At 49.7% G+C, this 26,885-nt stretch overlaps 1 protein-coding gene across 7 annotated transcripts in view; it reads right to left on the bottom strand.

The window, feature by feature from the left end:
- Positions 1-2,039: 2,039 nt before the first annotated feature.
- Positions 2,040-26,885, bottom strand: part of SLC8A3 (solute carrier family 8 member A3) — a 115,183-nt gene continuing 90,337 nt past the window's right edge. For 2 of the 7 annotated variants that reach the window (XM_074909672.1, XM_074909678.1), the window contains exons 4-8: positions 17,253-17,270; positions 7,296-7,420; positions 6,665-6,764; positions 4,116-4,348; positions 2,040-3,740 (exon numbers count right to left, since the gene is read on the bottom strand). In XM_074909672.1, the coding sequence (XP_074765773.1) occupies positions 3,192-3,740; positions 4,116-4,348; positions 6,665-6,764; positions 7,296-7,420; positions 17,253-17,270 (1,025 nt within the window). In that variant the 3' untranslated portion in view covers positions 2,040-3,191. Of the gene's footprint in view, positions 3,741-4,072; positions 4,349-6,664; positions 6,765-7,295; positions 7,421-17,252; positions 17,271-26,654; positions 26,759-26,885 lie in introns of all 7 variants that reach the window. The other 5 variants (XM_074909673.1, XM_074909676.1, XM_074909674.1 and 2 more) reach the window with 5 other exon arrangements.

Raw genomic sequence — 26,885 nt, 5'->3', positions numbered from 1 at the left:
AGTGGAAAAAAGCAGTCAGTGCTGATGCTGGGCGAGGAGGTAGCATGGTACCAGCCAAACCTGAGACACAGCCAGCCATCTTGAGGAGGATGGGTGAGTGACTCTTCTTTGCAAAACTCTTCTTTACCCAAAGGCTGATTTTTGACCAGCATCCATGTCTGCAGCATCACTGGGATGGCAAAACCTGGGGGGGTGCTCCCTGTGGCAGCAGTGTTGGAAAAGCAGCCGGAGTGTTGGAAAAGCTGGCCCTGCACCACGTGACCCTTAGACAATGCTCCTGTGCCATGACAGGCCCCAGGGACAAAGCGGCTCCTTTGATCACCTTGGCTTTTCCCTCCTGGTGTCAGGATGCTTTACTTCTCCTCAACCACAGCAGTGACAGGGCCTCGGTGAGGAGCAGGATGGCGGGGAGGAGGAGGAGGCAGAAAGGTAAGCATGCACACACACCCCCACCCCCAAAAGCATGAAGGCTACTGAGAGAGGCCAGCGGCTGTTATTGCAGGCTGCCACGGGAAGCTGATGGGAGAAACAAAGGGGAAGGAGCAGCAACAACAAAACCAGCAGCAAAATCTCCTCTCTGCCAGCCAGCCAGGGGCAAGCGCTGTGGGGTGCTCCCCGCAATACCAAACCAGAGGGCCAGGGTGGAGGGGAGGGGGGGCAAACCAGCCAGAGCCAGTGCAACCAAGTCCAGGCACTTGCCCAAAGGAAAAGAAGAGCAAACTGATAGCTTGACCCAAAATGAAACATAAAAAAAAAAAATAAAATCCCAAAGGCACCAAACCTGCTTTGTTTTTTAGCTTGCATATTTTTTAATGAAGTAAAAAATAAAAAGAAAAGAAAGAAACACGCCACGGATGTTGTTGGCCTGGCACAGATTGCCCTCGTGCATGGAGGGCACCAGGGTCCCCATGCAGTTGGCACTGATGGCAGCCAGTCCTCCCCCCCCCTGCCGTGCCCCCTCCCTGCGGTTGGCTGAAGAGGGAAGCGGATGAAAAGCACATGGTGGGTACAGCACAAGCAACAGAAGAACAGCGTGGCAGCTCCCCACGCCAGCAATACCCAGGGCGGGCGAGCTGGCACAGGTTAAATCAAAGCTCAACAGACTTTATATGTCCAAATTAAGAACAGTGATGAGAACAACCTCCCCTTGAGAGTTGCACTTTAGATCCCCCATACATCATTTGGGGGCTTTTGTGATTTTTCTGTCAGTGTCACATGTGTGAGTGCTGGGGTCCTCGGCTGGACCTGGTGGCGGCGGTAGCTGCTCTCGGTGGCTGTTGGCACAGCCGGAGGCCAGAGGGCCCCGCAGGCTCAGCAGTAGTCTGGCCTCGGGGGTTTCTTGTCCGTCATTTTCAGGCTCTTCCCCAAAGGCATGGCGAAGGGAGGGTGAGGAGGCAGGAGGTCAGATGCTTCTTGACGTCAAACCCAATGGCTTTCACCCATGGTGGGCTTTCACCAGCAAAGCTCCTGCTGCTCCTCTGAGAAGGCTCCTTCTTCTCTGCCTTACATGTATACACATTTAATAGAGATATCTGATAAACATTTTGTATGAAAATAAATACTTCATCTGTGTGTCAAGGACCACTATCACTCTCATCTAGTCACCTGCTATAATGTTACATCTCTTTTTGTCCATTGCAAACTTGTTCCCATTGCTTTTTTCCTAGCCCGTGGACACCTCCTCCCTGCCTCTTGGGGCAGCAGAAAGTACTGCAGCAGGCAGAGACGTACCTTTTGGCAACCCCTCTCTTACTGACTGCCTCCCAAGGTTTGGCTTATTATAGGGAACTTTATCAAGAAAATGTTTCCCTTTACAGCACCAGTTGATAGAAGAAATTATCTTCATGTTGAAAACACTTCACAAAGAGTAAGTTTTAACATTCTCTTCCAGGGCTCTCAATTAAGAAATATGTTTCTAGATAGCACTGCTTATATAGATATAGGTATAGTTTTTATTTATTTTTATTACCAACCCAACATTTGAATTTGCAGCCATTGATGTAATTCATGACATACTCTCGTGGTGGTTTGTTTTGTTGTTGTGTTGTTTTTTTTTTTTTCTTTAAAAAGAAATGCACTTCAGATGAAAAGGATGCTTTTCTGTCTGTCTGGTGTTCCTAAAAGGTACTCAAGATGACACAGGCGTCCTGATGTGGGTGGCAGTTTTTAAGCCTGTACCTTTCAATGGCTTGAAGACCACCAGCGAGATGCAGGTGCTGTGAAAACAATGGTAGCAAACGAGTGAAAGGGCAGCCACGCCACAGCTCGGGGTGGGGTGGTGCTGGGAACATACGGGCACACTATCCGGGTTTTCCTGAATTAATTTCCACCTCCAAGCAGGAGGACCACACAGCAAACCTACCACCACCACCATCCCAAGGAGCTGGTGGTGCTTTCCCTGGCCCCCTCGCTCCCCTCAGGGCAGGCTATTCCTGGGTAGCCTTTTATTTCTTTATCAGTTGTAAATGAACATAATTTTCTCTCCCTGCAGTACCACAAGCTCTAAGTCAAATATACAAAGAGAAATGCCATAGTCAAAATATACATGATACGTATTATATTAGAGGGGTTTTTTCCTCCTTTTTTTCTTAGCCCAGGCAGGTGATTGAGATGCTACATGCTCCAGCCTTTGTCACTACATGTGTGTGTCTGTGTGTCTGTGTTTGCATTAAAAATATATCAGTCTTGTGATGTTCTTAAAAAAGAAAGAAATGGAAGGTGGCGGGGGAGGGAACGGGTAATAGTGAAAAAGTTCTTTGACTGTGTCACAGTCTTTTGTGGCTTCCGAAAATATACATTTCAATTCCAGCACTGACGGCAGCTTGAAGCTTTAAATTTTTAACATTTTTCTGTTTAAGCAGTAAAAAAGAAAAAAAAAAATAATCAAGCAGCGTGCTCCCCCAAACCAAAAAAGCAACAAGCAAACAAAAAAAAGAAAAAAACCCCACAAATTCCGGATTCTGCAATTCCCAACCAGTAAAAATAAGAAAACATCTCCTTACAGCGGAGGGGTGCTTGGGAGGAAAGGAGACTGAGGGAGAGGTGGCCTTTGGAGATGGCTGAAACTTCATAATCTCATTGAATGGGGTCAGTGGCTGGGTTTATTGTGTTTTGTTTTATTTCAACACTTGCCATTGTTGCTTTCTTTTCTTTTGTATAATTTTTGGGTGGATTCTGGCTGTTTGTTTTTTTCACTCTGGGATGGTTTTGCCCTTCTTGGTGCCCAGCCATCTGACCGTCTGGGCAGCGGCAGCCCCTGACGGACAGCCGTCCCTTCCGGTGAAACTGGGCTTCCAGGACCAGTGTCCAGTGAGGTAACGGAGGAGGGGGTCCCTCCCCCCGGCGGCACCGTTCTTCCACCGCCTAAAACCCCTTGATGTAGCAATAGGCCTCCAGGGTGGCGAAGAGGATGTACAGCAGCCAGAGGCTGACAAAGAGCAACGTTGTGGCCAGTTTGCAGCCCCGAGGGCCGCCCAGCTCCCCCCCGAGGTGGGGTCGCCGGCGATAGAGGAGGACGCTGATGCAGATGAAGGCGAAGATGGTGAAGAGGGTGACGGAGAAGGCCAGGGTGCCTGCCGACACCTGGAACTCCTGCCCCTGCGATGCCCAGTAGATTGCCGCCACTGACCATGCCAGCCCGATGCCCAGGAAGACGTTGACTGCGTTGCTGCCTGTGACGTTGCTGATGGAGGCGTCGGCGTACACGTCCTGGATGGCTGCGGCTTTACTGGCGAACGTGTCTGGAGTTGGGGGAGGGGGGAAGGAGGAAAGGAGATATCACTGGGGGTCCAACAGGAGAAATAGGCAACCTTTCACATCTGGGGGACAGGGGAGGCTCAGGTGAGGCACCAACCATGTTGGGACATGGCCTTCTCCTGGTGCACACCTCCCCTCCCAGGTCCAGGGACCCCATATTTCCACCAAGTGGGGCGCAGACCTTGCCTGGTGACAGGGCTTCATGGAGCACCTTCCCAGCCTGAACCCCATCCCATGACAGAGCTGCTCCCCTTGGGGCAGGAGAGCCACCAGAGGACTTTCCTCCCACCCCATTCCCTCCCTGTGGCCACCCCACCTGGTACAGAAGTGCCAAAGGCGACAAAGACGACGGCAGTCACCGAGTCCTTGAGGCCAATGGTGCAGCCAAAGTGGGAGGCGAGATCGCCAATGACGGCTGTCAGCATGCCGATGATGAGGATGGAGACGACGAAGCAGGCCCAGCCATTGCAGTACTCGGTGGGGGGCACGCAAGCAAACAGCACCTTCCAGAAGACGGTCAGGAAGTGCATCACGTAGTCAAAGCAGGATGGCAGGCGCTCCTCACCGGACTCATCCTCGTCCTCATCACCCGCTGCAAACAACATGGTGAAGTGCTAAGGCTTGGACAACTGGCCCAAGCCAGAGTTGACCTATAGATGAATCCTGTATATTTTAGAACTCAAAACCATTGTGCTAGTAGGTATTGTACTAAGTTACAACAACGCACTCATGCTGATGTAAAAAGTGCTAAAGCATTGAAATACTGCAGCCTGAACAACAGGCCCCAAGCTGAAGCTGCTAACTTAGTCTGGAATCATTAACAAAGTATGTAAACTCGCTAGTGAAAGAGGCAGCTTAGACAAAATATAATCAGGAGTGAGGAGAAAATATATCCAACTTCCCTTGTTTAGCCTTGTTCAAAGCTAAGAACCCAAGTACCTAGCCTTGTTAGAAACTCCCTTGGTTTCCCCCCGAGCCCTGGCCAGGCCTTGGGTGGAATCCAACAGGAGAATGAAACCAGAAATTTTCCAGTCAAAACAAAGGTGCCAGCTATTCTGGCCTGTTGACCTGGTATATAAGGCTGGGCCCGTTTACAGCGACTTTGGAAGCCTCACCTACGGGTGGACGCACCGCATAGGATTTCCCACTTGCCGGGACAGGCTCTCCAAATCCTCGCTGTAACTGGGGCTCCCCAGCGACTGCAGATCTAGATGATGATAATATATGCAAGTGGTGATGTATTTTTCTTAATCTCCATTCTCTCTCTCGTGTAGTAATAATTTAATGCATTACTCTGTTTTTTGCTGTTTGCTGCTTTAAGTGCACTTTCTGCTTTTTCTTACTGCATGTTTTCTGTATTACACTGTTATCACTAGTAAAATACACCTGCTCTTTTCACTCTGGTGTCTGAGTTGAATTGGTATCCTTAATCAGCAGAACACATGGAAGGAGAGATCCAGCGCTCATGATGAGGCAGATCAAGATTAAGGGGTGGGCTGCAGCCCATGTTTGGCCCCCTGCCAGGCCTCCAGAGATGCTGATCTCCTGGGACAAGGTGGCATGGTGCTGGCCACAACAGTGGGCTCAGGGCACACCAGGTCCCTCAATGATGGGTGAGGCTTGGCAAGAGGGGTGCCTCCTGGACACCTGCAGGGCTGGGGAGTGGCAGGGAGGTGTGTTGTACCCACAGAAGGGCAGTCCTGTCCCCATCCACAGGCAGTCACATAGCATGTACTCAACCTCTGCAGATCACCATTGAGGGGCACCATGAAGTTACACAGGCAAGTAATGTTTTGAGGTGAAAAATAGCAGAAAGTGATAGAAACGGGAAACTGGAGACACCTCTTGGTCCTCCTGCCCCAGAGCACAAGCTGGTCACCCAGCAAGAAACTTCTCATCTGTGTGAGGCTATCAGCAGCAGCCCTCAGAGGGGTCCCCTCTTTAGCCTGGTGGTACAAGAAGCACTGCTGGTCTTTGTGCAGATACAGGACAATGGAAATAAACTGGAGGAGGAGAAAGCAGATAGGGAGCACAGGAAGATGGCAAGGGAAGGAGAAAGATACAGGAAGAGAAAAGCAGGCCTGGGAAAAAAACATTGCTCCAAGAATGGAGGTACTGTTTCCACAGAAGCAGTTTCTCTTAATTACTAAAATTAAGAAAACCGAATACCCCACATCTCTTCTTTCACTTCAGAAGAAGCCCTTGTGGCCACTGGTAACAGCTCCCACTCAACTGCCTGCCTCCCTGCTGCCTGCACTACGGCTGGGTGGAAAGCCAGCCCTTTAGGGAAGGTGTCAAAACATCAAGGAATGGTTCAGAAAGGTGCCCGAGTGCCATTAATGGCATGGACATGCCTAAAATGTCTGCTCCACAGCTGCCTGGCTCTGGAAGTGCTGAGCTCTCTCAGGCTCCCTGAGCAACAGCTAGCAGTTTTCTGAACCTTTCCAGATGTTGCCTCGTGGGGTAACATCTCCCGTCCGCATGTGGTAACACTCCCTACTCCTGGCCGTGGCAGACAGGACATCTTCCCGCAGCAGGAGCTACCTGAACAGGACAGCACTGGGCACACCAGGAGCCAGCAGCCCAGCCAGGATGGGATTTTTGCTGCCTCCATGCTGCTCATCAGACCACTGAAGCAGCAGGACCACCGCCAATGGACATAAAGCCTTTGAAAACTGGCCTCCCAGATGGCTCTGCACCAAAAGATGGATCTCCTGAGCTCCTGGCTAATGCATCTGCAAAAGTCCAGTATATTTGGAGCGGAAGAGCTCTTTGGACTGGCTTTGACGATGCACTCAACAGCTGAGCATCTCTGGCTAGGCAAACGCTATCTCCTGAGGCCCGACGGCTCTGACACCAGGCAGCATGAACTCTGTGGATGCTGGTGTGGGTCTGATCTCCCCCTCACCTGCACTGACGGTAATGGCCTCCATGAACTGGTCCCTCCAGGAATGTGTCCCTACAACCAAAGCCAGGTTTGTCTTCTTAATCAGCTTGTCCACGGTGCTCTGTTGTGGAAATAAAGACGCACAGCAATTAAACTGGCTGCTAGCAGGCAAGGCTGATCTTGAAGTGCACTGTGGTCTCACAGACCCTTCCCAAACTGTGGAAGTGCCACAAGCACTCTCCTACCAGCCAGGTAAGGCCATGACTGGACTTGGGCCCACCTTCTCCCTGGACAGGCTGACCCAAATCTCACCAGAGCCACCTTGTTTGCCACCCCTTAATCCTGATGAGGCTCCTTCTTCCTTCACCCTTGCCTCACCAGAGACAGCTTTGCTCCTGCCCTCTCCTGCACACTGACTTCTTCTGCTTCCAGCAGGGCTCCATTTTCTTCCTCCCTCCACCTCTGCTACTTCCACTGGCATTTCCTGTAGGTTTCCCCCACCCTTTACAGCACTGCATACTCCTTTTCCTCATCCAGCAGCCCTTTCCTTGCACATGCAGCCAACCCTGCCGCCTCAGTCCTTCTCTCCATGGCTGCTCTTCAGTGCCGCATGGCTTTCCCCTCCTGGAGGACCACTAGAACAACTACTGACCTTGAATTCGTAGGATTCCTCAATGATGACTTCTAGTTTGGGATGCTCTCCGAGTATTGGTTTGCCCATCTCTGCAATCCTCTTGGCTTCCTCCTCTTCAACCGTCAGCTTCCTCTCAGCCACCTCTGTGAAAGCAAGGTCAACACCAAGCTGTAGACAGCAACCCTGGAGCTGTGGGGCACCGCAGGGGCTTGTCTGCAGAGCCTGAGCACAGGCTTCTGCAGCCCCTTCACAGCTTGCTAAGCTCACGCAGCAATCTGGGGGGTGGTGGTGGGGTGCTGGACCACAGAAACAAAGGACCAAGATTTCTGAATATCAGTTATTCACCAAGAACATACATAATATGGTTTTAACTTAAAACCCCAAATGTTTCTTCAGCCTGCACTGGTGCTCTTGAATGACATATGCCCTCCCATCCTCCCTGCAGCAGTCATATCTTTGGGGAGAGCGAGGTACCCATTCATTCTGTCATTTGGCGCAAGCGTCCTTTAAGACAGCTTTAATGCCCTGGTGTGTTTCCTGGTTTGAATGAGCGAGAGACATCACTGTTGGCACCCTGTGCCACTCAGTTCTTGATTTAACACTCCAACAGATAAACACAGTTACAGCCACATGGTCACACATGAACACATTCCTAGTATTTGGAAAAATGAACATGAAGAAGTGGGGAACCAAGTGTTTTTATCTTTCATATTACTGTATGTTTAAAACTAAACCAGGACCCCAAGTCAGCAGCATGCTGAGATGACCTTGTGTCGAGCTCATCCTGATGCCCCAGTCAACCCAGTGAGGTGCCCAGGGAGGTTCTGGTTGCCTGGCACCATCCCTGGCCCTGACTCAGGTTTCTTCTCCCAACCACCCACCCAAATGCGGGCACATGCTGATGGGCTCTCTGAAAAGCCTTGACATCTCAAGAAAGAAGCTGGGTTTCCCCTGGCCTTCCTGTGCCTGAGCAGTCAGGGCGTACGAGCTGCAGCACAGGGCCCAGCTGAGAGTGGGAGCAGGAGCTGGAGTTCTGCAGAACCTGGGGGGGTATTACAAAGGCAGACCACCTTGTTCTGGCTAAGCAGTGGGTCAGACATTACCCAAAGTTTGCGGTAGAGGTTACAAACGCCTCAGGTGTGATTAGTCCCACATGGGTCCCGGCAGATCTCATACTCTGCACCAAAAATCACACAGAAATTACAAAGTCCCAGGGAAATCTAGTTATAAACTCTGCCTTCTCTTCATCAGCTTGGCTAGATTGATTATAAAGACTGTAAGCCTTGCAAGACCTGCAGAGTTCATAAAATATATAATAACTCCTGTGGCAGGTGATGTTATTATAACCCATCACAGAAGCAGAAACAGCTGCATCCATCATTTGAAATCAATGACATACATCAAGACCATCCCTGCCTAGCTCAAAGAAAGTGTACTCTGGATTTGAGAATCCTCAGTTTACAAAAAATGAGAGAGACAGGGGAGCACAGTGCCTGGAGAAGATGGGCAATGCAGGATACCATGGGATGGGGGGACAACTGCAGGCAAAGACCAACTGAGCACAGAGGGGAGGAGGCAGCTGAGCTGGAGATGTGCAGAAACAGGGGTGAACGTGGAGAAAATGTTCTGCCTTATGCTACATTTGGAGGCATGAACTGATGATTATCAAGAACAAGATTCAAGTTACTTCAACTCACTTGAGCAGGGAGTTAGATGAAATCTACATCTTTTTTTCCAAGACAGAGATTGAGAAAGTCCAGTCTCTGCCTCTACCTGGAAGTGTTTGAAGATGACAAGCTGTATCCATTGTTGAAAATGCAGGTGCTCACACATCAGTTGCCATACCACATATGTGGCTCGCTCCTGCCTGAGCTACCCCATAACCTGAAGCTCAGGGGAGGAGGCACCCCCAGTTCTGTGAGGCCCAGACTGGCAGATGAGCTGAGCACGTGCTGACATGTGCTGACAGTACTGAGCTAAGCAAAAGCACAGCAGCCATCCCAGCAGGGTTGCAAAGCTCAGACCTGGGGACAGTCTGGCTCACTACAACCTTCACTGGGAAGTAACTACATTTGAAAATGTGTGGTTGCAGCTGGTGGCACAATCCCTTGGGCTCTCTTCCACTAGCTGCATTTGCACAGAGAAGAAAGCAAAAGTCTGGAATAAGAGGTGCTGCCCTGAAAACGGGGACTATGAGGCAGAATTTTCTCGGCTTAACAACTCCAGGAGAAATGATGTAACAAAACCTCAGTCTCCACTTTAACTGATTTGACAAAAGCCTTTGGCATATTAAGACAACATGGAGTCTCGTGCAAATATTAACTGTCTAGGCAAAGCTGAGCTGCAGGTAGGTCTGTAAGCACACGCAGTGCAGAAAGCTTTCTCCTCCCTGTAGACAGTGGTGTCCAACACAGAAACCTGGCATCTTGCTCTTGATGATTTATATACCTGTGCCAGGCAGGACAGCGCACAACCCGAAACCCTCCTTTGAGGAGGAAGATCTCCTGCATCTCTTCTCACTGTGCACCAGGCCCAAGGCTGTTGGGCAGGCTGCATGGCAGTGCCTGTGTCCACAGCCAGAGGCAGGACCTTCGGCTGCTAGCAGGTGGCTTTGTTGTCTCTGCAAGCCACTTGCGGATCACCTACTGATTTGATGAGCCTGGAAATCACATGCCAGGCAGCTCTTGGAGCAAATCAAGCTACATGTCCATGTCCGAGAGTGGAGAGATTGCTCTGGCAGCCTGGGGGCTGGATGCAGAGTGAACATGGGACCAGGCACTCCACCAAAGTGAAGGTGCTGGCGCTTACCACAGCATTGAAGGGCTGTGGGAATCGTGTTGTTTTCAGAGGGCACCTTGCCAGCAGAAGAAGTGCCACCAGAGACACCTTCAAGCCCTAGGTAGGCCACTCGCAGTGAAGGGACAAGCTGACCCGCAATGGAGACCTGCAGCCTGCTGACAGCATGCCCACGAGACATGAATAATGGAGGCCTTGTGTCACTGGGCAGGTCCTCTGCGGTGAATATGGTGAACTGGGGCACAGAGAGAAGAAACACAGTTGTCCAAGAAGGCACATCAAGGATGTCCTATGGGGGCAGATGATTGAATGCCACTGCCAGGATAAGTCTTTCAATGTCAGCTGCAAGCAAACCCCAGGAAAACATACAGGCAGCATGTCCAAATGGGTACCTCACAGAAATGTTATGTCCTGGTTTCAGCTGGGATAGAGTTTTTTTTCTTCCTAGCAGCTGGTACAGTGCTGTGTTTTGGGTTTAGTGCAAGAATAATGTTGATAACACACTGATGTTTTAGTTGTGTTAAGTAGTACCTGTCCTACCTTAAGGATTTTTCAGTTTCCTGTGCTCTGCCAGCAAGCAGGTGCACAATAAGCTGGGAGGGAGCATGGCCAGGAGAGCTGACCCGAACTAGCCAAAGGGATATCCCATACCATAGAACGTCACAGCCAATATAGAAACTGGGGGGAGTTGGCCTGGAGAGGAGGATCACTGCTTGGGCATAGTTCAGCAGGTGGTGAGCAATTGTGTATCACTTGGGCTATATTTCTCTCTCTTTTTGTTATATTCTTTTTCACTAAGATTATTGTTATTATTGTTATATTTTTTTATTCTTGTTATTGCTATATTTTATTTTAGTTATTAAACTGTTCTTATCTCAACCTGTGAGTGTTACTCTTTTTCTGATTCTCTTCCCTATCCTACTGGGAGCAGGGAGGAGGGAGCAAGCAGCTGTGTGGTGCTTAATTGCTGGCTAGGGTTAAACCATGACATGATAATAGAGGAAATTTGCAGATAAGGAAAAAGAAGTAATTCCTTCATGCCTCATTAAAAAGCAGCCACAAAGCATTTGTGAATGTGCGACAGGAAAGCAAAGCACAGAAACCTAACAAATGTCAAAGGTGCATCTGAAAACATTTAACCTGCCATTGTATTTTCACTGAGCATCTATCCTAATGTAGGAGACAAACAGAGATTGAGTCATATAGAATCATACAATGTTTTGGGTTGGAAGGGACCTTAAAGTTCATCCAGTTCCAGCCCCCCTGCCACGGGCAGGGACACCTTCCCCTAGCCCAGGTTGCTCACAGCCCCGTCCAACCTGGCCTTGAGCGCTGCCAGGGAGGGGGCAGCCACAGCTGCTCTGGGCAACCTGTGCCAGAGTCTCACCACCCTCACAGTAAAGAATTTCTTCCTTGTATCTAACCTAAATCTGCCCTCTTTGAGTTTAAAGCCATTATCCCTCGTCTCCCCAGAGCCTTCTCTTCTCCAGGCTGAATAACCCCAGACATTGAACAACAATGTGTCAGTATTGTGCTGGATCTTACTCAATGCACTCATGCAAGTGACCCATAGGTGCCAAATACCAGGCTGCTGACTGTCCTCTGAAATTAAGGCAGTGCCATTTGTGGCAGGGAGGACAAACTTAGGAGCCCAGTTGACATGTCTTTTGCCCCAGCCGATATTCACCATACAGTTAAGGGGGAGAGCTAAGCACCTCCAAAGATCAATACAAAGCACCTACATGAATCCTCCACTTCTCCCCACCTACTGTTTAGGATGCCTTAGCACCCTGATGCAGGAATCAGTGCCAATCTCTGCAAAATACCAGACCCCAACCTGAATCTGTTCCAGGCCTGCTGAGTCTACCTGTTCTGAGTTGAACCCCGTGTGTACAGACCCAGCAGCTGTGAGGGAATAAACTCTTGCAGCATCCCAGTGGCAGAGCACACTTCCAATGCTCCTGCCTTTCAGGGAAACGCTTCATCCAGCAGCAGGGCACACCAACCTGCATTTGGAGCTGCGGGAGCCTGCTGTCTCCACAGCAAGCATGGGACATGCTCCCATGCAGTCTATGGTAGCCACAGAGACTACCTCCCTCCTGAGGGATCGGGTGCAGAGCTGGGGTCTTGGAGGGCTCTCAGGAAGCAGGGACAGGGCAATGGTGAGGTGTGTCACACATCACCCCAGTGCGGTAGCCTGCAAAGAAGACTGCCAAGGGTTGTGATAAATAAAACACAAGGGCTGTTGGGGAGGGACAGATTTTTAATTGGGAAGGTCAAGTCTGTCAAGGTGAATGCCCAAGCTGCCGCTCAATTATTAACTAGTCTGATTTCTGTTTGCATCAGCATCAGTACCTACTTTTCAATGCGGATTGCACCCTGGACTCCCTGCTGTCAACCCCAGTTAAGCCTGATACGGTCTGGCTACACCCAGCAAGAACAGGAGCCTGCCAGGACCTGCAGGGCTGCCTCCACCTCCTCCCTGGGAAGGGGAAGGTGGCGAAAGAGGGCTCCCCTAAACCCTGCCTGCTCTGGCACACAGGTGTGTGCTACCACTGAGTGCCAGCAGCCTACCTGGGCTACAGGAGCAGGCACAGGCTGCTAAGACTAGGCAAGCTGGGGCTGCTGCACCAAGGTACTCTGCTCCTCGTCCCAGGGAGCCCACGGGTTAGCGAGGAGATGCCACAAGCAGGGGAGACAACAGGTCTGGTGAGATCAAAGGCTAGGTGGGAGGAATGAGAAGGAAGTTGGCTTTTGCTCAGGCTGTAGCAATGGCCACAGCTGACGTCTGCTAGGCACTGGACCCAGTGCCTGCCTGCAGGAAACAAGGAGAGGTTTTTGGTTACACCACTCTGTGCTCTCACTTATTCTGCCTTATTCAGGGTCAGTTCAGACCCTTAAAAGTAGGACAGACGAGGGGGTCCAGCCACTTCTGGTTATGGTCCTGCCACTGTTGTGCTCTGCAGCCCCGGGCATGTCCCTGCTGTGTCATGCTCACTCCTCAGCTCTCTCACCCATGCCTGCAGGGATATCCTGGGAGTTGATATGCAGCTATTTACGAAGTGCTTTCAGACCTACACATGATGGGAAGTTTCTTGGGCTCAAAATAGTGTAAGTGTATCCCCTCTTTCTCTTATTTCTTTCAGGGGAAAGGGGAGCACTGAGCAGTGTTCCCACATCATGCATTGCTCCTGGAGGGTACATGGATGCTTGCTCACTCGACCTCCTTCAGACCAGGGGCACCAAATGGGAAGTGGATATTGCCTGCGGCCTCCCGGACACATCATAAATCAACATTAGATAAGGTCCATTTCCACAGGATAGTCTGGCCACTGCACCTTTGGAGCTGAAACAGGCAACAGGAAGGCCCTGTAACACTGTCAGAGAGGTAGATATCCATCCCTAGGCAATGCTGCAAGACTACCAAGCAGCCACAGACCAGTTTGTATTCCCTGTCACTTGGTGAATAAATTGGATTAAAACCAGAAATGTATTCATGAAAGATTGCTATGAAGGCCAGTTCACACCCCTTGAGCTATCTCATCTCCATCCATTTCTAGAGTGGGCATGTATCTGCATGAAGGTCACCCCTTCTGGGGACTGCGCTGCTAGGAAGAAATTAAAGCGACAATTAAAATGGGATTTTTTTGTGGCGGCTCAATAAAATATAATCCTGGCTAAACAAAGTAAACAGTGAGCATGAATGAGTTCCTCTCTCCAGAGCGCTGTCAAGTCATCAATCACAACTGGGGAAGACTGCTGGCTAAAAGACACTCCAGCTTTTGAGGTTAGCATATGGATATGCCCTTTACTGAAACACATGCACAAGCACTGGCAGCCTGGGCTGCTTTCTAAAAAGGGAGGAATCTGCTTACTTAGCCCCGGAAGCTATTTTTGAGGCGTGATACATCCCGTACACATGCCCCAGCGTCCTTAATGCTAACTGGGAAACGCTGCACATTCGTAAGAGGGAGGCTAAGGCACAGGGCTGGGAACTGCGCATTATTCCACTGCTGGCTCTGCCTTGAGATTGCTGTTGACACGACCATCCCTGACAGGCCAGTCAACTGGTGTCTCTGCTCCCCAGACTCTCCCACTGCAAAGTGGACCCAGGAGCTTTAATGAATAAATAAACATATTTAGAAATATTTTCTTTGATCTGGGTGAATATATGGAAATGAGGGTAGAGAAGTATCCACCATTTAGACAATTCCTCATCCCTTTAAAGATCTGGACCTCCTGAGCCCAAGAATTTGCAAGCAAAGGCTCTGCTCAGGCTTTCAGTGAGATTTGTAAAGGCTGGGAAGACCATTAAGCAGCTCGTCCACTGCTGGCAATGGCAGGGACAACTGGAGTAGCTATGCACTTTGGTATTATTTCCCTGTATAAAGAGTATACAGAGAGATCATTACCAGCGCCAAAATAAAAGGTTATGCATCAGAGAAGTTAAAAAAACAACAGGTTTGACTCTCAAGTGACTCCACAGCCACCCCATACTACTGTGGTCCTCTGCAGCCCCAACAGCTGGCACTGAACACTTGGCCAAACCAGGCTTTCAAAAGCTTTGCACTGCCTTGCAAGGCTGGCTCAGAGTGCCCCACTGGAGGAAACAAGTGCTGAGCTGAACCTGTGTCAGAGGTTCTCCCCTGTCCAGTTACTTTGCTTTGTGTAAAATTCATAGCTCTGTTTGCCCAGGGAGGGATCTGCAAGGCAGAGTCGGGGCAAAGCCAGGATCTTCCATTTATTCCCAGGTAAGAGCTGCTGGGACAAGGGAGGCATTTTCACTGGGGCTCATCCAATGGGCTTCTGCAAAGAGATGGGGCCACCACAGTGAGTGGGGGCAATGTCGCTGCTGACCCTTTGGGGCCTGCCAAAGACGCAGGAGGGCGAACACCCACCCTACCGCTGCGGAGGGGAGACAGGGTGCCCAGAGGTCCCAGGGATGCAGCCCCGGGGAAAGGGGTGCTGCCCATGAATCACAGAAACACAGAATCGTCTAGGTTGGAAAAGACCTTGAAGATCAACCAGTCCAACCGTAACTTGAGGCCATTCCCTCTTGTCCTATCCCTTGTTACTTGGTTCAAGAGACTCATCCCCAGCTCTCTGCACCCTCCTTTCAGGGAGCTGTAGAGGGCGATGAGGTCTCCCCTCAGCCTCCTCTTCTCCAGACTAAACACCCCCAGTTCCCTCAGCCGCTCCTCGTACGACCTGTGCTCCAGATCCTGCACCAGCTTCTGCACCAGCTCCGTTGCCCTTCTCTGGACACGCTCGAGTCATTCAATGTCCTTTTTGTAGTGAGGGGCCCAAAACTGAACACAGGAATCGAGGTGCGGCCTCACCAGTGCTGAGTACAGGGGTAAGATTCCTTCCCTGTCCCTGCTGGCCACGCTATTGCTGACACAAGCCAGGATGCCATTGGCCTTCTTGGACACCTAGGCACACTGCTGGGTCATGGGTGTCAATCAACACCCCCAGGTCCCTCTCTGGCTGTGTGACCTGCTCTGGGAAGGAGGGTACAAGGAGCAGGATCAACAGATTCCACAGAAACATTCAATAATGCAGTTTTTTCACACAGATTCCTGTGCGTCCGTGTAATCTAAATCTAACATGACACGGACTAAACGAGGACGTCACTTCTCTTCCCGCTGATTAGCCGTGATGGCCGCTGAGTGACACTCTGGCATATGCCTCTGCAGTGAGCAGGGCTCTCCTTGCTGGCCAACCACTGGCTTGAAGTGCATGCAGGGGCTGAGCACTGCGAGCTCAAACCACAGGCACAGAGGGCAGTCCAGCAAGGAGGGCACCCCAGGGACCCCTCCTCCCCAGCAGAGAGGAGGCTCTTCTTTATTAAGTGGAAAGCAACTTCCCATAGCTGGTGAACAAGTTCTCCAATAACAGCTGCCAAAAACAATCACACTGGATCACAACAGAGGGAGAAAGTTATGTTATTTTAATAGAAATTGTTTGGTTCCCGGGGTTCTGATCAAATTAGGCAGCTACTGAATTAAAGCAATGAAATTACTGGGAAGGAGGCTGCGCTCAACTTATTTCCAGTCCTCCCGGACCTGAAGAAGTAACAAAGGAGAACGTCCAAACAGCTCTGAGGAGTTTTCCATAAACACCCTAAGCTGATATTTGGGGAGCTGGGGACTTCTGCCTGCCACTAGCAATTTCCTAATTAGCCCAATATCCGATGGGCTCAGGCCATCCCTGTGCAGCATATTTGGCATCCTCTGAAAGGAGTAGAGATTGAAGCTTGCATGGCAGATGCTACTCCTTTGATTTGCAGCACAGCTCAGGCATGATGAACGCTTTGGTTTTCAGCTCTACTTGCAAACCTGTCAGACTTGAGCTCCTCTTTGCACCCTGCATGCCCATCCTTATCTTTTGACAAATGTTTCTTTAGTGCAAATTCAACGGTAATCATATCTGGAATTGAAGGAATAAGAAAAATACAGGAGGCGTACATCGCACCGCAGTGGGATCAAGAGAGACCAGCCTAATGGGGATTTTGGGCAAGGAAGGGAGGGCTCAGTATTAATACACATAAAATCCTGCCACGGGGAGAGAAGATGAAGAGAGCAGAGTCAGAGCTGAGAGTGAGGAGGGAAATGGTGCTGGCGCTTCTTGTACCCTGGTAGCACTGCCCTGGCGCTGGGCACACTCCCAGGACCCTCCAGGACAGGAGGTGGAGAGCACCCAGGTGCAGGAACTGAGGGGTGATGCATGGCCTGATCCTGCATGGGAAGGGGACACCAGCGCAGCCCTGCACCCTCACCCACCCCAAGCAACACTGTCTCGCACCCCAGGAGTGCCAACCCCCTGCAGAAAAGCCCCATGTGACCCATTGCATCAGCACAATCCACACCCCACAGCTGCCCAAAGAGAGGGTTAAGTCACAAACCCAGATCAGTCAGAGCTGCATGATCTGCTGTGCAACCCTGGCTGGGTCATTTCACAAAACCACAGGGAAATATCTGGAATACAGGAAATGCTCTTAGATTTCAATCAATCACTGTCATGTTCTTAATGCATTGCTCTTAACTAGTTCCTTCTGGACACAAACACCATGAGCTTCGGTTCTCTACAACACAGTAAAACACAAACATGGGGGCTGCCTGACCAAAGGGGACGAAAACAGAGCCAGAGCAGGCAGAGGAAAGGAGAAAAAGCACTTACCTTGGGTGAGCAGCAGGGCTGTGGGGAGAGAAGAACATGAGAAAGACAGGGAGAGAGAAGAGGGAAAAAGTTAATATCCAAGGGGAAAAAGCTTTTTGCAGATGACAGCTGTCAGTGAGCAATGGACATGGTGCAAGGTGGCGTGCGAGCTCGCCGGGGCCGCATGCTGGGCACAGGCTGGGGAGCAGACACCAGCAGCAAGATGGCGAGGAGGCTGGTGAGCAACGGCGAGCACTGGGGTGCTGGCTCCCCAGAGTCACACCCCCCCACCCCCTCCTCGAGTGAAGGCAGAGGGATGGGATGCAGGCAAGGAGTAGCGAGGAGGGGAAAGGAAAAGTCAGGGGGGACAGTTAACACTTGCCATCGGGCCCTGACGTGACCCAAACCGACGTGAAGGCACAGGAGGTGCCCCTGCTTCAGCAAGGAGTGTGTGGCTGTGGTGGGGGTTGGCACAGCCAGGGAGCCCCAGTAAACTCGTGAGTGGCTGAGAGGGTGACCAGGGGCAACGGGCAGCTCAGTGAGAAGAGCATCATCAAAGGGAGGTGTTGATAAAATGGCTGCTGGCCTCCAGCGTGAAACAGAGCAGGGGGTAATGCAGCCACGTGTCGTCCCCCAGGACACCCTGGCTCTCCTACACCTATCCCACGCCCCACAGGTACCGCTCCCAGAGGGTCAGGGTGCCGAGAGGTGCACAGGCACACATAAAGCATCACCACTTTGAGTCCTCCTGGCTCTCTTTTCTCCCAGTTGCTGGTCTGCCCAACAGTGCTGCGTGGGCATATGCTGTGCAATGTCATTACAGCGGGACGCAACGGCCTCCTGGGAGATGTGACCGTGTGGTCCTGTGAGATTAGAGGTGGGAGGAAGGGAGAAGGCGGCGGTGAAGGTCCTTGCAAGGGACAACCTCACCCTGACTTTCAATACAGGCACAGGCCAGCCCTCTTGCTGCCTTGGGCAGCGACCTCCTGGACTTCCCCTGACTTGATTTCTTCACTCCCCAGAGCTGTCACCAAGAAACATCTGGCTGGATCGCTCTTAGGCATTACCCTTAGAAAGCCGCAGCCTGCATCCAAGGTTCAAACAAACTACAAGAGAGTCTATATAGCAAAAAATACCAAACCTTCTTTGAGAAGGGACAAACACCAGCTCTGTGCCTTAGCTTTGACTTCTACCTGACCTTCAAGCAGCAAACCAGTCCCCGAAGACTTGGTTGCATGTGACGATGGTATTGTAATTACTAACGTTTATTATCATGCACTTTTAGTCTCAGAAGCTTAAAACTCTGTACAAAGACTGAGTCAGTATTAACAGCCCCATTTGACAGATGGTGAAGCAAGGAAAGAGAGGCTGAAGGGAACATTCTGCAAACTCAAGTGGGCTGGAGTCCAAAAGTACTAATTTACCCGGACTTGCCAGTTCAGGCCTCTGAAAAGTAGGCACTTTTATACAGATGCACCTAATTGTATCTGCACTGTTTGAAAGTGATTTCCTAAGCGATTTGTCAAAGGTCACACAGCACATCAGTGGCAGAGCTGGGAAAAGTAATCCTGAGTTCTGGCTGCCAGTCACTTCCCTGCTCCATCAGGCAACATCCATCGGCACAGCTTTCCCAACAGCCTGCAAAGAGGCATCAGACCAGTCAAGATCTTCACCCACCCATCCACCTCTCCAGGTGAAAATACCGTGGGCACTCCAGGGGATCTCCTTTGTCTGTGCAGGTAGGTAGAGGCACAGTGAAAGGGGAAGGGGCAATGAAAAGGCTCCTTGCTGAGCATCCCTGATGTTTCAGGGTCAATCCCTTTTGAGAATCAAAAACCTTTGGGCAACCATTCGTGAATATGCTCTGCAGCACATACAGTGCCATGGAGCCACGAGAAGCAATGGGCTGTTTGCTCTGCCTGCACCACCTGCTGTCCTCCATGCAGTTCTGCCTGGAAGTTTCCAACAGGTTTGTCACTGCCCCTTGTAGCATGAATCTTGAATCTCCTTGTAGCTCCATCCTGCTGCAGCTCCATGCTACCTTGTGGCCGCCTTCCATGGTCTTCTGGTTCTCCAGACAATGTGGGGAAATTTAATTTGCCTTTTGCAATTACAAGCATTAGTATAATGGGTCGATTCAGTGTTCAAATTTAATATAATGAAAAATTACTGGGCCCCTAAGCTACTGTGGTTATTAAAAATAAAAATTGGTTCCTCATGTTTTTTAAAACTGTTATTCTAGTGCTCTGGGATTTGAGTTTATTTTTTCCCCATTTGCTTTTGAGCCTGCAAAAGAACTATTTTTCTCCCTTTCACTTATGATATGATACATGAATATTTGAAGAAGTCTATAAAGCTATGAATGAAACATCAAGAATACAGCACGCAGAAAGCCAAGGGATTATTTTATCTTTATGTTTCTGAGTGAATGCTGTGCATGCAAGCAAGAAAATGATTTCACGGACTAAAGCTTCCTTCCTGCATGTGCATCTGCTAATGTGCCCTTAGCCCTGACCTGTAATGTTTCCTGACAGTCCATCTGGGGATGCTGTACCTGTACCAGCCCCACTGATGGTCTCCATGCTGTTCCCATCCCACAAGCCTCCCTCAGCTGCCTCAGCCAGGTCTGCATCCCTCCATCCCTCCACGGGGCACCTCTACCCCTCAATGCATTCCTGCTCTGCATGTCATGCTCCTCATGGGGCCAAGCCAGGCCACCTCACTGCTGTCGGCATCTCAGGTAGTCTCAGAGGCATGACATGTCTATTCTTACAGTGAGCTGCTAAAATTATCTCCACAGTCAAATCCAAACCAGCAGTCCCAGTATCCCTGACCGAACCCTTGCATGGCGTGGATGCAGACAAACACGCGTGCCCACACACAAGGTAGGTGATGCTGACTCTTTCAGAAGACCCAAAGCTCTGGATCCCAGTTCCTCCTTTACTGGGATTTCTCTGCTCTGCAAGCCTGGCGTTTACTAGACAAAGACAAAATTGTGTCTGCTTCCCCTGCCAGCTCCAAAACCGGACAGTTTAGACCTGAATTTAGCTGCTAAAAAAAGCTATTTACTAATAAACTATTTCATCTGCATGTTTTCAGTGACCTTTAGGGTCCAATCTTGTAATGACATGCATGTTGGTGTGGGCTACAGATCAGAAACTGAGTTCTGATTCCCTCCTGCTTATACTCTACTGAAGACAAAGAAGGTTAAGCCAAGAGGAACCAAGCCTGAGATGGGAGCAGGCCAGAAATTGGGCAATCTGTAGTTTACAGCAACCCAATGTTCTAAATGTGTCCCAGCCTTTTTCTAAACAGTGAAATGCCTTTTTCTGCTGTTTACCTCACAGAAAGATTTGACCATGCTGCTTGCTTTATTCTGGACTCATTCTTCATTAACATAAATCTTTTCTAATCAATATCCCTAAAGACTCCAGGAAGCCACTACATAGATAAAAGGATCCCTGTTAAAGGCCTGGGATTTACAGAATGAACTGAAATGAGGGAAAAGAGGCTGGATTTTGAGGAGACCCTTGGTGACAGCAGGGCAGTCACAGGCAGCCAAAGGCAAGGAGAACATATTGCCTGCACCCTGCACACACCCAGAGGAGCTCAGTGACCACACAAACCGTGGGCTCAGTTCCCCAAAGAGGTAAGGATCCCCTGTCATTCAGACATAACTGTCCACCAGCTTTGCCTCCAGGTTTGCTCACTCAGGTGAACAAATCTTGTTCCTAATGGACTGTGAAGAGCTATAAACATGTGATTTTTATAGGCTAAACAAGGCAGAGATTTTGCAGCATTAACCTGAATGCTGTTATTATTGAAGTCAACAGCAAAGCTCTTGCAGACTCCAAAGCGACTCCTCTCCATCAGGAGAACCAGCAGCATTCAGCTTAATCACAGAGCTGCAAGCAAATTATTACACCTTCAGGGAAGGAGGTAACAGCAATCTAACATTTCTTTGCTATTCCCATCAGCAGCTGATGAAATGAGTTCCTTAGCATCTGCCCACGCTTCAGGAAAGTGCAGCACGTGTGCTCATGTATCGATGCAGCTTATCTTATGCAGGCATAGATCTTTGTATCAAGTCACATCATTTCATCAATATTTTGATATAGATAAATTGCTGGATCAATCCAAGCTAGGAATCCTTCCTTCACAGTTTAATCCTTACTCCGTGACTCCCAGCCACATCCACCCTCTGGGGCATGAAGGTTTCCCATCAGGGGCGCTGACACTTGATTAAAAGGAGATTTGTCCACACCAGTTGACTCTGGGCTGGGAGGACTAGGAAGTCTTCAGACAAAATCTTCCCAAGATGGGCCATGTCAGCAACCTATTTAATAGTGCTCGCCAGCCATCTGGGCTCCTGTTTTCAATGAAGTAATATCTTGTGGGAGATATGCTTTCTGAAGCAAAATTCTGCATGAATGATGTCGGTCCCTTTTACAAAGCGTAACCCTCAAGACTCAGCCTTCACACACCAGCCCTGAGGTTGAATATTCCACTGCTGTGCCATGAGCTGAATTCTCATGAACAGACTCCCAATTACCCTCATGAAACACAATTTTCCAAATGCTATTTTCATGATTATCTGCAATCAAGTGAAATCTTCCAGAGTAGCTTCACTTGCTATTCGGGCTCCATCAACACTAAGCTTAACCAAAATTTAAGCAGAAGACCAACTTCATCCAGGGAAAGGAAAACAAATTTTTCTTCTGTAGTCCAGGACTGCAGAAAAAGTGTGAAAGCTGATGTGTGAAGAAAGTATTTCTCAAAAATCCTGCTGGGCTGACAGCAGCAAAATCCTCATTCTGAGCTGTGAGCTGATGCGATACCAGAGCTGCCATGTGAGCAAGACTCAAACCAACAGACAGCATCTTGTCATAAAGGAAAAGACTGGTTTCACTGCAGGAACACTTTAAAAGGTGCTGAAAAAAGGATGGCCAGAATGGTGGCTCAAGGTGCTGTGAGGTTTCAAAGCCCTGCACAACTCAGTAGACAGGGATTTAGTTTACGTGACTTCACATGCAGAGGAAAGGTGAGACAATAAGGATTCAGAGATTACTTTCTTAGAAATGGAGAAGACAAAAAAAATCAGGAAACCTGGGAGACGGCCAGGAAGATAGAGAAAAGCAACATTTACCATCTTTGCCAAGCAAAGAATGTGAGTCTCTTTGATTTCTTTTTAGTAACTCACTTCGATATAACAAGCTTGCAGCAAGCGCCATTTTTACCAGTGCTCTTTGCATCTGATACGCCACTACTGAGTCAGTATTGGTCTTCATCACAGACTGGGCTGGCAAGATACCCATCTCAGATCTATTCTCATCTCTTTGAATTACTGTAGCACATCAACAAAAAGAGCTGCTGAAGTAAAACTACTTGATGTGATTTGTTTGGATGATCAGAAAGGCTTTGAAAAACTCCAGCTGCAGAAAGCAATTGGTGAAAAAGAATAAATGAGCTTCAAGACAAAGTTTGGTAGTATAGATGTAGCATTTATATAACAAGTGGTCAGGCTCTCCTTATGGCAAGGGTTAACAACCGAGTGCCCCGAGGCTCAAAGCAGCATGGCACTGGTATAATTGGGAGTGAACAGTGAGGAACAGCATCTGCAAATGATGCAAAATGTTTCAGTCAGAAGGCTGTATCAGTGACTGTTATGCGCTATGCAAGCTCTAAGCAACCTGAAGACAGGAATTCATGTTTGGACCACCGCAGGTACCTTTCTGAGTAGAGATGTTTTTTCCTCCAGTAAGATACAAACAGTAAGAGCACTAGGATGAATTTCCTGCTGAGCTCTGGCCCTCACAGAGACCATCCTGGAGATACAACCCCCTGCCCCACAGCTCTGATCAAAGCCAAGGAGATGTTCCCTTGGTCAGAGGTGACTGCTTTGTACTGGCATGTGTATGGGCAGCACAGCCAGTAGTGCAAATCAACCGTCCAGTAGCGCAAATCAGACCTGCTCCTGCCTGCTATCCTCCTCCACTGCATGTCGATCAGAATGCACCGCCAGCACAGCCAGCAGCAGTGAGGGTACCCTCAGAGACAGCACACTGCATTTGAATAGCACAGGGCCTGGGATCCAGTTCTGCATCCCAAAATAAAGTGTCCGAACTCTGCCCCAGGCTGGTTTGGGAAGAACATTTCTACTTGTCCCTGCCATCAGCTCTGCCTTCCCTTCAGGCCACCACATTTCATCACTGATTTCATCACTGCTACCTAGCTTGTATCATTAAGGTAAGCTAGCATGGGCAGGTCCTGGGGCGAGTGCAGACCCTGGGTACAAAGCTGTGGTAGTGCAGGCATAGCTACGACAGACTGGCTGTCTCTGCGCAACCCAGATCACAGATTACTTGCAAACATGACTGCCAGTCAGCTGAGGTGCCCAACACTGCCCTGCTCCCAACAGGGCCAGAAGAGATGTTTTGAAGACACGATGAAGAGCTGTCTACAGCTCCCTAATGCACAGGCTCAGCGTGATCCAGCTAATTGGTGAGTAACAACAAAACAAGAACACACCATCAAGAAAACCACATCTTTTGTGGTGCTGGAAACAAATGCGTGAGTAGCCAAAACCCAGAGAGGCTCTTCATCAAAAGCAACAGAGCCTGAACCTCCCATGAGAGGCAGAAGCTGTGCTTTGCCCTTGCCGTGTGAGTCACATGGGGGCCCATCCATCACCACAGCAAAACCAAGTGAAGTCCCAGCTGGATGGCTGTGGTTTGGAATTTTTCCCCCGGGCAGCACTGCAGGGGCCCGTTTACACCGAGGTGCTGTGTTGACCTTGCAGCCTGCAGAGCTATATCTGTCATGCATGTGTTTTGCAATAATAATAAGCCACCCAAATTCTGCCCCTGCAATGGCGCGATGGCGGCAGGAATGCGTGTGCGCGGCGTCGGTGTGAGCATCCCTTCCCGACTGCCCAGCGCTGCACAGCAGGTCGCTGCCTCCTCTCCGCTGGGGACGGCTGCTCACGCGTGCGCCCCGTGAAGCTGCTGGCAGCAGCGTTGGCTGCCGATTGCTCCCGATGCTCTGCATGGGAAAGCCTCATGCAGCTCCTTATTCTTCATCCCAGGCACAAGGTACACTCGTTGGAGATGCCACAACATGCAGCACTAGGGCGCTGGGGATCTTTCCAGATGCCCTGGATTTAGCGTAGCGACTGTGCCACCTTGTGCCAGTAACATTTACAAATGTGTTTTAATCTTCCGCCTCTTAGATTTTAAAACCACCCTGACTTTTCTCTAACGAGGCCAATCAGGGCTCTGTGTCTCCTCCTCGGCATGGTCCTTTACTTCCTCCAGGTAAAGAGCGTCCGTCCAAGGGTGGCGTGCAGGCTCTGTGCTGCTGATCACTTAGTCCAGCTCTGATGTCCTCTCTTCCTGTTGCAAATCAGACAATCCTATTGACTCCAACTGGTGCTGGTGTAAATGAGACACACACAATACAGCAAACTGGCATTGTAGTCCTAACAATAATGAGGACATTTTACAGCTGAACCATCTTAGGGGCTATTTGGATTTTTTTCAAATACATGTTTTTATTCAGCCAAATGCAACATGGCCTATATGGAAAAAAGAAATGCAGGATTTCACAAAAAAAAGAGTCCGAACCTGATTCTGTATCCTGAACCTGTATCACTGGTTTAGAAAAGGATGGTAGGATTCACAGAGAGCAGACAACTGAGCAGAAACTTCAGTGTGATGCTCCAAGCTGCCAAGTCCATGAGCAAGAGAGAACCAGAGGTAGGTGATTTTCCTCCTGTACCTGCTGAGATGGAAGTGGGAGCCCCGTGGATGGGAAGGGGCACTTGCAGAGAGGAGACCCCAGGGTGATCCTAGGGCTGAAGACCTTGATCTACGGCTGAACAGATTCTGTTGACACAGATTCAAAGGTCTTAAGCGCCCTAAACTCCCAAGAATAAATCTGGGTATAGTGAGCAAGTACCTACACAGAACCTGCAGCACACTATATAGTTCTTTCATCTGATGGAAAAAAAAAGTAGGAAAATAACTAGTGGCTACAAGCTCAGACCAAACAACTGCTACTTAGAAGCCATGATGACATCTTTACACTGGAGGGCAAGCAACTGCTGGGACGTACCCCCATGGGATACGGCAGGTTGGTTACTGTTTCCGCTCATGGACTTTGGTGAAACCCAGGGGCCTGAAACCCCAATGTCCCTCATTGCCTGCGGGCTGCAGGAGGCAGTCTAACGGCATTAAACTATGAATCCTCTTTGGGTTTACGTTTTACAAATCCACGGATGCTATATGACATTGTCATGCTAATGCAAGCTGTGCATATCCTGAACATCCTGCAGAGCTGTGCATGGGAGCTCGGACTGGCCAGAGGGCAGCTGCTGTGCTGGCGAGATAAGAGGCAGAAGACATTTCACCACTGGAGAGCTGTGCGATGCAGGGGCAACTGCCAGGTGTTCCCATCACCTGCACCAGCACACAGGAGCAGGAATAAGGCCATGGGCACACATGCCTGTCTCTACTCTGTATCAGACACCCAGAAGGTGTATTTGAATTCCCTTTTGTAACATGCTTCTGTTTAAGGCTTGGCCCTCCCAGGACCACCCCAAAGCTGGTGAAGCATATGGCAAGACTCACTGAGTGAAAAAGAGGTCAAACATGTCTGAGGACAAAGATACACGTAGGCAAGGACAAAGATACATGTAGGCAAGGCACAACTGTAAGTCAGGGTTTATTCCCACTATAATCCTGCTCTGCTGGGAGATCCTAGATCTCAGTGCTGATGAAGCAGGACCTCAGCAGAGTTCCACACCCTCTGCACGACAGACTCTGATTATCAGTTTGTGACACATTAAGGAGGTTTTCAGATGAAAGACATGAGAGAACCAGTTTTTTTAAAAAAAAACAAGACACCTCACACCTTCCCTCTTCTCCGCTGGGCTTTTCACAGCACCTCATAGGGACCCAAGAACACGAAGGCAATGCCACTGGCAGGCAACAACAGAGGGAAGGACAGGGGGGCGTACAGAAGGAGCCAAAGGAGCAGCCATGCACTACGCCCTTCTCTTGCTCTTCACATTCCCCAAGGTCCTGGCAAAGGAGCAGGAGAGGGGAGAACAGCAAAGGTGTGCTTAGAACAAAAAACAGATAAAGACAAGGAAACCCAATCAAAATAATACAGCCTCCAAGGCTCAAGCATTGCACAAAAGGAGGATCAGAAGTAAGCTGGGCTCTAAAAGGCGGAGATGACACCGAAACAGGGTGAGAGTGAGAATACAGGAGGGCAGAGAATAAAAGTTGATCCATCTACAGGAGGAGGAGAAAAGGAGAGAAGGGAAGGAGGAGAAAGAGGGTTATATTTTCTAGATTTGGGGTTTGGAGACTTGATTCTGATTTTTTTTTTTTTTCATTTTTTTCATAAAGGATCTCACACCTGATATTCCTCGTTCCATCCATTTCGGTTCACCAAGGGCAATGAAGAAATTCTCCTGCCTTTCGTATTCCTCCTCATCTACTATCTTAACCCTTACGGTCTTCCTGTAGGGACAACAAGAGAGACAACCATGTACAGTGGGTTGGCTGGCCGGAGGCGAGGCGGCAGCAGCAGCAGCAGCGGTGGCGGCACAGGCTCCTGGCACGCAGCCCCTTCCCCTTCCTCAGCCTG

This window comes from Athene noctua, chromosome 6 (assembly GCF_965140245.1).
Source record: "Athene noctua chromosome 6, bAthNoc1.hap1.1, whole genome shotgun sequence".
NCBI lineage: Eukaryota > Metazoa > Chordata > Aves > Strigiformes > Strigidae > Athene > Athene noctua.
The sequence above is the reverse complement of the archived record's forward strand: the minus strand, read 5'-3'. Positions and strand labels throughout refer to the sequence as shown.